At 52.4% G+C, this 12,345-nt stretch overlaps 1 protein-coding gene across 2 annotated transcripts in view; it reads left to right on the top strand.

Annotated features, from left to right (window-relative positions):
- Nucleotides 1–1,844: 1,844 nt before the first annotated feature.
- LOC119093602 (protein O-mannosyl-transferase 2) overlaps nt 1,845–12,345 on the top strand; it is a 31,414-nt gene continuing 20,913 nt past the window's right edge. Inside the window, exons 1-10 of one of the 2 annotated variants that reach the window (XM_037216577.1) lie at nt 1,845–2,001; nt 5,418–5,516; nt 5,816–5,900; nt 6,489–6,593; nt 7,870–7,978; nt 8,464–8,566; nt 9,662–9,821; nt 10,547–10,653; nt 10,955–11,052; nt 11,844–12,024. In XM_037216577.1, coding sequence (XP_037072472.1) covers nt 1,958–2,001; nt 5,418–5,516; nt 5,816–5,900; nt 6,489–6,593; nt 7,870–7,978; nt 8,464–8,566; nt 9,662–9,821; nt 10,547–10,653; nt 10,955–11,052; nt 11,844–12,024 — 1,091 coding nt within the window. In that variant the 5' untranslated portion in view covers nt 1,845–1,957. The remainder of the gene's footprint in view (nt 2,002–5,417; nt 5,517–5,815; nt 5,901–6,488; nt 6,594–7,869; nt 7,979–8,463; nt 8,567–9,661; nt 9,822–10,546; nt 10,654–10,954; nt 11,053–11,843; nt 12,025–12,345) is intronic. The other variant, XM_037216578.1, reaches the window with a different exon arrangement.

Below are 12,345 nucleotides of genomic sequence, written 5' to 3'. Positions count from 1 at the left end.
GTGTCGTTCGGGGCTGCAGCGCGGCGGCGTCCTTGTGCCGGGTATCTGTCCCACACGCGTTGCTCGGCGGCCGCGTGCGGTAGGTGTGCGCTACAGTCGTTGTGGCCAGTGCGTGTTTCGGTGTGCCGCGACCGGCGTTCGCGTTCGCAGCGCCACCCGCCGGCCGCGTGGCGCGCGCTGACCTCAGGGCAGGTCAGGTCACGACCTTTGTACACCGCGCTCGAGACTGCGGGTGGTGTCAGAAGAATCAGCCGTCCTTGTTATGTGGTGACTCGTGCTGTGCTTCAGTGCAAACCGCCCCTCTCTGGACCACGTCCGTTGTTTGAGCACCGCCCGCCTGCCCGGCACCGCCGCACACTCCGAGCCGCCGCTAGCCGCACTCACGCGCGAGGGCAGTGTCTACATGTGATGTTCAATGGGGAATACACAAGTCCTTGTGATGCGAGGTGCTCATGGCCGTCGTCTGCGAAAAGAGCTGAAGCATGGGACATCGACGTGGCGCCGGCGACATCAAACGCCGAGCCTTCGGTGGAGTATTACGGACAGCGTTGGGTTCAGCGGCGTCGCTATCCATCATCGCAGTATTAGCGGACAAAAGGTCATCGGGTGCAGATCTCGTCATTCTCAGTGGAAGCCCAGGGCACGCATTTGAACAGATTGGGGTCACGGACGGAAATATTGTTCGGGTCTTCGTCCCGACACTGATCATTCTGTTTTTGTTTGCTTCTGTGAAGATTTTGCTTCATTTCAAAATATTTTGCAAGGTTTTGGCCTTGTGGAGACGTGAACGACATAGAGGTACATGCTTTATAGTCACGTAGTTTTACATCGAGCCTAACGTCATGGTTGAACAAAAAGTACGCAAAGGCGGTAATATTTTAGATGTTTTGTATTTATTCCGGTTGGAAAGCCGTTCTGATGGAATTTTCACTGATTGTTTTATTAGGTCCAGTCCCTGTAACGAACTCATTGTGCAAGGCTGTGAGGAAGCTCAGGCTGTGATGCAGTGGATGAGGTACCGCATGATACCTGCATCAAATGTTTATCACAGCGGGTCGGCGTGAAGGAGAACGGCGCCGGACAGCGTATAGGGCATTGCAAACAAAAACGATGGTCTTTTGACATTCCCTGACGTGTGTGAGACATCTGACGGCTACGAGAAAGCGCAAGGTGACTCTCTGGGGAAGGCTCGGGGCTTCGGATGGATAATTAGACGCTGCAGCCCGGCTGTAGTGGTTTTAAGTTCCGGCGGAAACTAAAAATATAGACAGGAATGCCGTGCACTTTGAAAGTGTTTAAAGTACAGTACTCCATACGTTTCGTACGTTCAGGACAGGAGAAGCCGCTTCTTCAGTTCGCTTTGCAGAGCGTCACAGCCCCTTTGAGGCTATGGCTTCGCCAGACGAGCGTCAAATCGAGTTACGCTGATGGGGCTCGTGCAATTCGAGAAGGCGTCGTCACACGGGACGAAGAGAGGCGTGAAGACAGCATGCGGGTATGCCGAATGACAGTTCTAGACAGCACAGTGCTCCGAACGCTCCAAAGCCTATACTCCACCAGGTGCATGCTGGCGGGCCATCGTTTGCTTCCCGCGAGCTGAGCTAGCTCCCTGATGCTGGCGACTGGGACTGTCGTACCGCAGACCGTGGCCGCGCGTCTCTCAGCAGTTGTTGACACCGACAGTGGGCCTGTGTGTCCGGCGGGGAGCAGCAGTGGGCCTGTGTGTCCGGCGGGGAGCAGCAGTGGGGCCTTTCTCGGGCCGTCTGACCGGCGCCCGCGGCGGCAGCGGCGGCGGCGGCGGCGGCGCCGGCCCAGCCGGCCAGTGACCCCGATCAGGCCAGGCTGGGAACAGAACCGCGGGAGCAGCGCAGAGTCGCCGCAGCGCGCGCGGGATCAGTGCCGACGGAGGCGGGGCGAGTAGCCGGCACCAAACTCCACCAGACCGGACAACCACAGCATGGCGAAGACGGAGCTTAGCGGCCTCCTGCCGCTGCCGGACAGGTGAGACAACCCGGCTAAACTCTGGCAGCCTTCGTGCAATTCGGCCCAGCGGTCTCGTAATCACGGCTAGCGGAAAACGGCATGGGCGCGTGTATGGCAGGAGCAGGCATGACTCAAAGATTGATGGCCACTTCGGCGTATGTGCTCCTACGATACAAATGATGCTGGCCAGCGCTGTCTGCAGCATCACCTCTGGTCGATGCTTAGCTGGAGAAGCCAGTCAGCTGTCGGCTGCGACAATAGCTTAACACTTGGGTCTTTTAATGGCCGGTGATGCGCACGTGACAAGACGGTGGATGAACTCATGTTCATCCTGATCCTCTTTACCTGGGGCCTGACTTGCGCTGGCCTGGAATGCAATTCGTAGCGTTATACTGCCCAAAACATTACATTCCGCGCCAGATAAAGGATCTGTGCGCGCCAGATCAAAGCCCCCCTCACTGTGTGATTGACCCGGTCAGTTATTGATATCGTGGCCTTCGTGGTGTGTACGGGCGGTGTACGGCTGGGTCCCCGGCCATCTGCCGGGGACCCAGCCGAGTCAGCTGAGCTCGTCAGCTGTCGGGCCCGCCGCGCTTGTACCCCGGCCCTGGTGGCCGTGGCGGGCTCCAGCTGAAGGTCGCTGACCTCGGCGCGCTCCTATCAGGAACGCAGCATCCCGTCTGCACTCGGTCTGGTACAGTCTCTGCACCCGGGTCACGAGGCGGTACAGTCGCCGACAGTGCACTGGCGCGAGGAACCTTACGTACCGACGGCGACGCGCGCAGACGGTCACGCGCGCTCGTGCGCAGACTGTGTATCCACTTGATGACCGAACTCATCACTGGCCAACTCTCAGGCAATGTCATCGACGCTTCCGTGCGCGAATTATGCATCATTAAACGTTTTCCTCGTAGATTCTCCTTCGAGGTAAATTTTCCAATGCATAGATGAAACCCATCGGTATCGGTTGCCGAAGAACTCCAGCTCCATTAAATTGCTTTTGGTGTAATCCGCGGACTCAAAACTGACAAATCCTGCATCTGATACCGCCTCGCTCGTCCCACCCTGCAAAGGCGCCCAATGGGTTTCAGTTACCAAGTCAAAGATGTGAGTCGCGCGCGGGACTGCTGTTGCCACTCAGGCTTCCTTTTGTTGTCCCGAGCTGTGCGTGGAATCTGCAGGTGTCGTACCTCTTGCATTACATGGGTGACGAAGCCGGCGAAGGTGATGTGAGTAAAACGCGCAGTGGAAGTGTATAGGGTATGTGTGAAGTGGATAATGGTATATGTGAAGCGGATAGCCCACGTAATGTCACCGATTGTTACGGTTATCGAATACTTTACTCACGATGTCAAGAAGAATGGAGCTCTTTGCAGCCAACGCTTTGCTCACGAATACCAGTTTTGTCGAATCCTTTTGGAAGAGCTTAGAATTTGTATTTAAAGTAGCCACTCCTGCGAGAGAAGTCTCATCGACTTCCCGCTCACCACTATGAAAGTAATACATTTCATTTGCTTTGCTTTTCCAACGTGTTCTGTGCCGTTTGCAACACACTAATTTATCAACACGTTTGTGTCATAAATGCTACAAAATCTTGAAATATTCTGTATGCATGAAAAGAGAAGCAAACATGAAGCTATTATATCTCGAATTTAACGATAAGTTATGCTATGGCTTTGATTCTCACCATGGCGTTTACCAAAGTGCCTGTTTTCGAGGAGCACTTTGGCTTTGGGAACGGGAGCATCACCTGATTCATAGTGACGCACTAGTTCAAACCTTAAATAATGAGCTTCTCGGTACCAGGCCCTTGCCGCTCGCTGGGCCAATCACAAACGTTCGCGCCAGTAGAAGTGCCACAGTGATCGTCATGACGACGGTGGTCGCAACTGTAAGGAAGATGTGTAGTGCTGTTACAAAGCGTCGACAGCATACTTTGGACTCGTAAATAATTAGAGTTGATAACCACATAACGTCCTGACGGGGCTGCAGTGGCACTATTCAGTGTTATTACTAGACGTAGACTGGTCCTGAGGTGCTTTTGAAACATGCCCCACAGGTGGGGGCGCTCCCTTTAAATGCGTTTTCGTTCAAAAGCGTTGCGATTACGGGTCCCTGAATCTGCCTGCTTCACTCGCCACATGTTTCATGAAACACTGACCTACGCCCCGGTCTAGGGCCGTGTGCGTTGTGAGGGTCCATAGGGCGGATGTGATCACATTGCTCGGACGTGAAGATTGCCCGCAACAACCAATGGAGTTGACTGGAGCATAGAAACCGGCACAGCAGGAGGTGTGACCCGAAGTGCCGTAGATGGTCATTGCATTTGTGCGATCTTCTGCCACTGTGGGGACTATTGCGCAATGGTTAGACGTGCGATGCGATCGAGGCCGTTCCGAGTGCGACATTCGCAACGGTTAGACGTGCGATGCGATCGAAGCCGTTCCGAGTGCGACGTTCGCAGTGGTTAGACGTGCGATGCGATCGAGGCAGTCCCGAGTCTGACCTATGCAATGGTTAGACGTGTGATGCGAGCGAGACCGTCTCACCTTCGCAATGGTTAGACGTGCGATGCGATGGAGGCCGTCTCGAGTCTGACGTATGCAATGGTTAGACGTGCGATACGATCGAGGCCGTCTCGAGCCTGACGTATGCAATGGTTAAACGTGCGATGCGAGTGAGACCGTCTCACGTTCGCAATGGTTAGACGTGCGATGCGATCGAGACGTCTCGAGCGTAATGTTCGATCGCTTCATATCGCGCGGACTGTAACACAGCCACCAGCGCGCGTTGCTAGTGGTCTCAGAACTGACAGCGGTAAATGATGCGTCGACTTTCAACTGTGCCAACATGCTGGGCTCCACCTGCTGATCCCTCGCTCCATAAACAGCCACATGCTCAAACCCTTGCTATACGTAGACGCGAAGGCATACGTATCCAAAAATAGGAATTATAATGATAAGGGCTTACCATGGGTGGCCTTGTTGCTATCTTGCGTGAGCAAAACCGCCTTCACAACCACCGTGCTTCAAAGCTAATTAGCGGCACAAATGCCATTTTCCGTTGTCATCTGTTAGTAGAATGTAAATAGCTGGCATTCTCTTGCCAGGCTCTTCCCGTCTATTCAAGATTTGACAGGTGTCAAGCCGTGTCTTGAATACAGTCTTAGTCATTAGCTGAAAATATCACCAATTTTAGATATGCAATGCTAAGTTTTCGTGCTTCATATGTAGTTAGCGGTAACTTAATAGTGGCGGTCAGTAGATGTCGCCTGGCTACGCCACTCCGATTTCAACAGCAGCAAGTGTTCTCATGCTTTAACATTTCAGTGTGCCCTGGTTGGACGAAGCCCGTGCAGCTCTCGGCTCGGCACCCATAATTACGCGAGCGCAGTGGCGGCTCGTCGCTGACGCCGCCGGCGGTTTTGGTTGCAGGCCCGCCGGCGGCCGACGATGGTGGCTCGCCTTCGGCAGCCTCTGCCTGCTGGGCATGGGCACGCGACTCTACGACTTGCAGAGTCCCCCCTGGGTGTGGTGAGCTGCCTTGCGACATCACGCCGCTCAAGCCCGTCGGCTGTCGCCAGCGTCTGCCTTGACGTGAACTAACCTAGGAATAGCCTGACCTTAACTAACTGCCCTAATCCTTGGAAAGGTCGATCTAGTTCTTTTTATGCATTGCTGAAGTATCGTAACCATGTTACGGCAAATTTCGTGCCTCGGTAACCTTCATGAGATTGGACAGTTCAGTGTTTAACCAGCTCGACTGCATGTTATAAATTCGTCTCGTCGTACTCGCGTTGGTCCCGCGGAAATGATGTTTTCCGTCCTTACAGTTGGGATGAAACGCATTTCGGAAAAATGGCGAGCTGGTACATCAACGGCTCATTCTTCTTTGATGTGCATCCAGCTTTAGGAAAGGTATGCACCATTGCATTCGATACTGAGGGAGGTTGGGCAAGCTGTTAGGGAAGGCTGCTTGAATCTTTCGTTAAGATGTTAAAGTTACTAATGATTATCTCATTGAAGGAGTGTGTATGCACGTTGCCCGTGTTTCACCTGGTATACTAGATTTTATGCATATATATATATATATATATATATATATATATATATATTATATATATATATATATATATATATATATATATATATATATATATATATATATTACACCACATTAAACCATTGGTGTCTTATGGAAACGCAAATTTTACTTTTGTTTAAAGAAAATATGTCTATTCTACGATGGATTAAGAGATACGTGCATTGCTTCGAAACATGCAAATCTCAGGGTCAACGAAAAAGCAAAGTTCCACCCAGACGGAGTAGCGTAGTTTAAGGATGTTGGTGTTATTAGGCAGTTGTGAAAGGTTTGTTTTCCATGAAAGTCCATTTGAGAAATTATCCCAAATGTTCACGAACGAAAATGAATCAGACCCCCGGACCGTATCAATAGCGCGTGGCCCCAGCCGTCCTTGTCCAGCCGCACGCTGCTGTGGTCTGCAGCTTCTGATGGCCGGCGCCGGACATCTGACCGGCTATAACGGCACGTTCGCCTTCATCGCGCCAGGCTCGCAGTACAACGACACAAACTACGTGGGAATGAGAGCAGTGAGTGACGAAGGCAACGCCGAGATTACTCTCGCCGCGTCCGAAGTATATGTTTGCAGATCTCAACTGGCATTAGGGTTAGTGAGGACCATCGCTTACCCATCAGAAAAACTTTGCTGACCCGTATTTATGCTATGCATATTTGCATTTTCAGTGCAAATAAATGCCCATAGATATTTTGCATCATCTGTATTTGCTCGTAACGCGAAAAACGAAGCATCAATTGGAGTGCGCTTGGCCACTATGTCAAAAATAATTCCCTTGCACTATGATGTCCAGCCGAACCACCATAATATCCAACTGAAACACCATCATATCCAACTGAACCACCGTCGTGTCCAGCTGAACCACCATCGTATCCAACTGAACTGCCAGCATGTCCAGCTGAACAATCATTAGGTCCAGCTGAACCACCATCATACCCAACTGAACTACCATCATGTCCAGCTGAACCACCATCATACCCAACTGAACCACCATCATGTCCAGCTGAACCACCATCATGTCCAGCTGAACGCCGGTTTACAAATACAAACACAGACGGCCGTGACCTCCGACCGGTGTTCCGAGCCCGACATGTCGGGAGAGGACAGAGGCTGTCACGCTGAGACAGATGTTGCCGCACTGGGGCATAGGCCGTCACACTGGGACAGAAGCCGTCACACTGGGACAGAGGCTGTCACGCTGAGACAGATGTTGCCGCACTGGGGCATAGGCCGTCACACTGGGACAGAAGCCGTCACACTGGGACAGAGGCTGTCACGCTGAGACAGATGTTGCCGCACTGGGGCATAGGCCGTCACACTGGGGCATAGGCCGTCACACTGGGACAAAGGCTGTCATGCTGGAACAAATGCTGTCACACTGGGACAGCGATTGTCGCACTAGGACAGAAGCCGTCACACTGGGACGGGGGCCGTCGCACTGGGATGAATGCCGTCACTCTGGGACAGAGGCTGTCAAACAGGGACAGGGACCGTCACAATGAGACACGCTGTCACACTGGGACAGACGTTGTCACACTGGGACAGACGCTGTCACACTGGGACAGACGCTGTCACAACTGGGACAGACACTGTCACACTGGGACAGACGCTGTCACAACTGGGACAGACGCTGTCACAACTGGGACAGACGCTGTCACAACTGGGCGGAGGCTGCAACGCTAGGACAGAGGCTGTTACCTGGGACAGGCCGTCACAATGAGACAGAGGTTGTCACGCATGGCGGGACCCGGTGGCAGCCGAACCGTCCTGACCGATCGCCTCTGCCGCAGCTCTGCGCCGCCCTGGGAGGAGGCATCGTGCCCATGTCTTTCATCACGGTCCACGACCTGACCGGGTCGCTCCCCGCCGCCACGTACGCCGCTCTGTTCCTGACGCTGGGTGAGGGCTCGCTGCCTCTCCTAAGCATACACCCGTACACCTTGACCTCATCTGGTCTCCAGCCCAGGCATCGTCGTGCCGCCTTGTGACTTTCATGCAACCCTGGCGCAACTCTGTTTTCATTTAATCGAGCGGGGTTCAGAATGAGGCGGTCGGCAATAATGCATCGAGTTAAAGGTGTCTGGGTTAATCGGTTTATGACCTTTGAAAGGAACCAGGCAATGGCGCCTTAACTCTGGATAAGTACGGTTGCGCCGATATGTATATACGTGTGCTTAATGGCCACTATCCGAATGGCCGATGATGGCCACTGTCATTTCGTCGCCGAATGAACCTAAAAATTCAGTTCAGCTCGCGCAGAATGATAAATCTGAAGCATGCTATCACGGTACATGTGCTGTCAGGTTTACCTCGTGGCGTACCTGTTTTTGCGCAACTGTCTGCTACAGTGACTGCATGCTCAGCGTCTTGTCACGGGTTCACAGATGTCGGCATGACGACCATCAGCAGGTTCATTCTGCTTGATCCCATACTCATGTTCTTCATGGTTGCCGCTACCATGTTCAACTTCAAAATAAATAAGTACAGGTGAGCTCTTCACATTGTGCGCCCCGTGTAAGTGAATGTATTTGTGCTTGTTCTGTGACTAAAACCAAACGGGTCGTGCAGCAGCCGACGATAATGAACTCTTCCATTCTTGGTCATGGCATTTGGAGCGTGACAGCGGCTTGTCAGATGCTGGGCCGGAAGCGGCTCGATAAAGCTGCCTAGAGTTCGGAGAAATTCAGCATCCAAGTGCTAATTTGGACACCAGACAAAGGCTCCTCCGAGCCCGCCGAGAAGTACTTGCCAAGTTGAGTCGTCTGTGATGAGGGTTAGTCAGAGTTGTGCAGACTTCTCTCGAACTTTTGATTTGATGTACCTTCTTCCAGTAGCTTTTATGAGGCGAAAATGCGCATACCTGTGCTCTTATTCAAAGAAAGTGCGTTCTTTTTCATACGATGGCACAAAGAACTGGATAACTTTAGAAAATATAAAAATATGATGCACTTACATTTTTAAATTATTATTTAAATGAGCATTAGGTACGTCTATCTGGTGAGTTTATGATCATATGGGAGGTTCTATTATTCAAACCTTCAGGCAGTGTCTGTTTATTTAGAGTTCGGTAATTAACGGGACATAATTTGCATGGCAAATGTGTCGATCGAGCGCGGCTACATCGGCGCTGCTGTCACGTGCCAACCTGAGCTTAGAAACAGGCCTCTGTTGTCCGTTCGCCAGCATAAGTCAATTTCATTCCCGACCATTGCAACTACAGCGAACTCGCGGACTGGTGGCCATAACGTTGATGGATGGTTGGAAACTTGCTTACATTTTTGCGCATCTGACCAGTCTGCTCGATGTCACTCAATACCGTTGATGCATTTGCAGATTAGTTTGTCCCAGCCCCGAATAAGCTGCAATATCTCAGAGCTGCAGCAGCCCTATGGCGGCACTGTCTTCTGGTGCCCTGCACTTTAGCCTTCAGGGGCCTTCAGCAAGTCCCCTGGTCCCGCACAGCCGCGGGGATCGGGGATCTGTCGGGGCCTCGTCCAAAACAGGAGAGGACTGCGGAGACTGTTAGGGGATTCGGCGGCGACCGATGGGTGACATCTGACCCCGGTGACCTGTGGTCCGCAGGGCATTCAGCGGCCGCTGGTGGCTGAATCTGGCCCTGACCGGCCTCATGCTGGGCTGCGTGCTCAGTGTCAAGTTTGTTGGCGTGTTTGTGGTGGCTCTGGTCGGGCTTTACACCGTCGCGGACCTCTGGTCCATCTTCTGTGACCTCAGCAAGCCGCTGGTGAGTAGCGTCCATTAGGCATCCATCGTTACGATGTTCCCAGTGATCTGCGTTGATTTACTCAGTGCGAAGGAAGCGGGTAACCAGATGCGTCATGCTTTCACAATGTCGAGCCATACATACACGTACAGATATTGAGCCAAATTTTTGCTTTCACATTGTTGATCCATACATCCGTGCATACATACAGTGAGGGAAGTTGTTGCGTGCGAAGTAGTTTTTGCCTTGGATGTGTCATTTGTGTTTGGACAATACGTGTCCACCGCATCGTACCAAGGTTGACGTTCACCGTATCACCCCCGTCCCCATCCCCCGTCCGGGTTTGCTCACCTCAGGCTCGATCGAATGTGGCTGATGTCAAGGAAGCTGTCTAAATTTGTAGTCAACGAATTAGGGCGATCCGCAAGGGCACCAAATCCTGTTCAGTCTGTACGTATCGTAAACAACGGAAAAGACGCTCACTCGACGGTGGCATGAGTCCAGAGCTCATGCTCTGGGATCTCCTCCGCTGAAGCCTGTAGCTTTCATGTACTCGAAAACCAGAACACCACTAAAAACAGAGCCTGGCTCAATCATGGGCGGTCGGAACCGCGAGCGCTTCGGTGATCTCCTGCTCCCCAAGACGCAACAGAAGCCTCAGGTGGACCGCGCTATGTGTTCATACCCAGACGTACTCAGTGCGCAGTGTAGCTCTCTGATGACCTAGTCTTCGGTGGCGCTTTCAGTCGCACACCGTGAAGCACTTCGTGGCCCGCGCTGCCTGTCTGATCGTCCTCCCCATGGCGACCTACGTGCTGGTCTACTACATACACGACGTGCGCATTACAAAAGCGTAAGGATATTGCAGGACGACGTGTGCCGCGGGCTATCTGACAGACGTAGACATTACGAATTTACGCCCTAGCACAGTTTTAACGATGTACAACAGATTTAATAACATTTTCTTAATAAACTTGCCAACTTTTTGTGCTGGATGACGCAACATGTCAAACAGGACAACGGCTTGTTGCCGAATAATTCATCTCGCGGAATGAAAGCGGGAGCTCGACGATGGCGAACACCATTTTGACTACAGCAAGGATTTGATGCCATCGCGAATACAATAACATCAGCGGCTTTATTGTTAATTTCAGAAACGACGTGCACGGCATGCAGGGTGACGGCTGGCTCAGTGCCGGTACACAGATGACGCTGAAGAATAACGACATGTTCAACGTCAGCCAGCCCAAGTGTGAGTGGCTGCTGACTGGCCGCCGGGTGAGGCGCGCCGCCGGGTGACGGCCCTCGTCGCTGCTGTAACACAGTCACCACTTGCCTGAATGGAGTACGGCAAGTGCTGATTTTGCAATATTGGGAGATAACTCAGATTTGAAATGAAAACCTTTCTTATCGCGCCGCACAAGGCGCGAAAGCTCTTGCATGACAATTTAACACTTTGGTATGGTTTCTGAATTTGGTATATATATATATATATATATATATATATATATATAAACCACTTCGATTCAGTTTAATGCGTGCACCTTAATAATGTCATTGTCAACATACTATAGCATGCATGTTACTGCATGCAGAGATTTGATAATGAGCGGAGGTTGGGTGGGCACGTGCCTCCGTTGTCTCCACTCCCCCTTAAATGCGCCTAAATGCGCCACTGTGCACTGCAATCCCAATCTTACTTACTACTAGCCTTATTACTTACCACTTACTACTACTAGTTGGCCTTACTAAGCCAACGCTATTATTCATGTCTGGCGTATTGGCCTTTTCCGTCTTCATCAGGCCGTTTTGTCGACGGAGCTCAAAGAACATCATATTGGGGACCTGAGGAATCTTTAGACGCTTCTCATCATGCCATGAAATAAGCTTAATGAAAATCTAATGAGAGTTGGAATGAGGCCGGCTTCAAATCCTTACAACTTCCGCACCCATGGTTGTATCCATACATGTGGCTTCGTGTTTCCTATTGCCTAGACACACCAAGCTGTTAACATTTTGAGACGCGTCCGCTGTGATGGGCAGACCTGGCGTACGGCTCGCTGGTGACGCTGCAGACAGTGGGCTCCTACAGCAGCTACCTCCACTCGCACAACCTGAGTTACCCAGACTGGCGCGGCGCCAACACCACCGCAGGCCACGCCTACAACCTCTCCGAGGTCCACTCGGTCACCGGCTTCCGTCTCAAGGACCAAAACAACTTCTGGTAACCGCTCGCCGCCGATGGGCGCGGCGCGCTGCATGTATCCCGCGGCTGTGGTGCTAGCCGAGTCACACTCTGCTAGTGGCACACTCTGCTGTGGTGCTAGCCGGCACACACTCCGCCAGTGGCACAGTTGGGTGTTGCGCCGGCACTGGTCAGAGTCGTGTCGGGCACCCTGGCGGTGTGTGACGCCTGAATCGGGCGGACCCGGGGCCCGTCCGGGTCAGGTCTTTCGGCCGTGACCCTGACGACACCGGTCGCCGAGCGGTTGTCGCCATGAGGCTGCCTTCACTGCGCCCGGTGCCCGTCGGTCGCTTGTTGCCG

The sequence above is a fragment of the Pollicipes pollicipes genome, unplaced genomic scaffold, assembly GCF_011947565.3.
Source record: "Pollicipes pollicipes isolate AB1234 unplaced genomic scaffold, Ppol_2.1 Scaffold_4002;HRSCAF=4701_pilon_pilon_pilon, whole genome shotgun sequence".
Lineage (NCBI taxonomy): Eukaryota > Metazoa > Arthropoda > Thecostraca > Pollicipedomorpha > Pollicipedidae > Pollicipes > Pollicipes pollicipes.
Note: the sequence above shows the minus strand (reverse complement) of the source record. Positions and strands in the feature narration are given on the sequence as shown.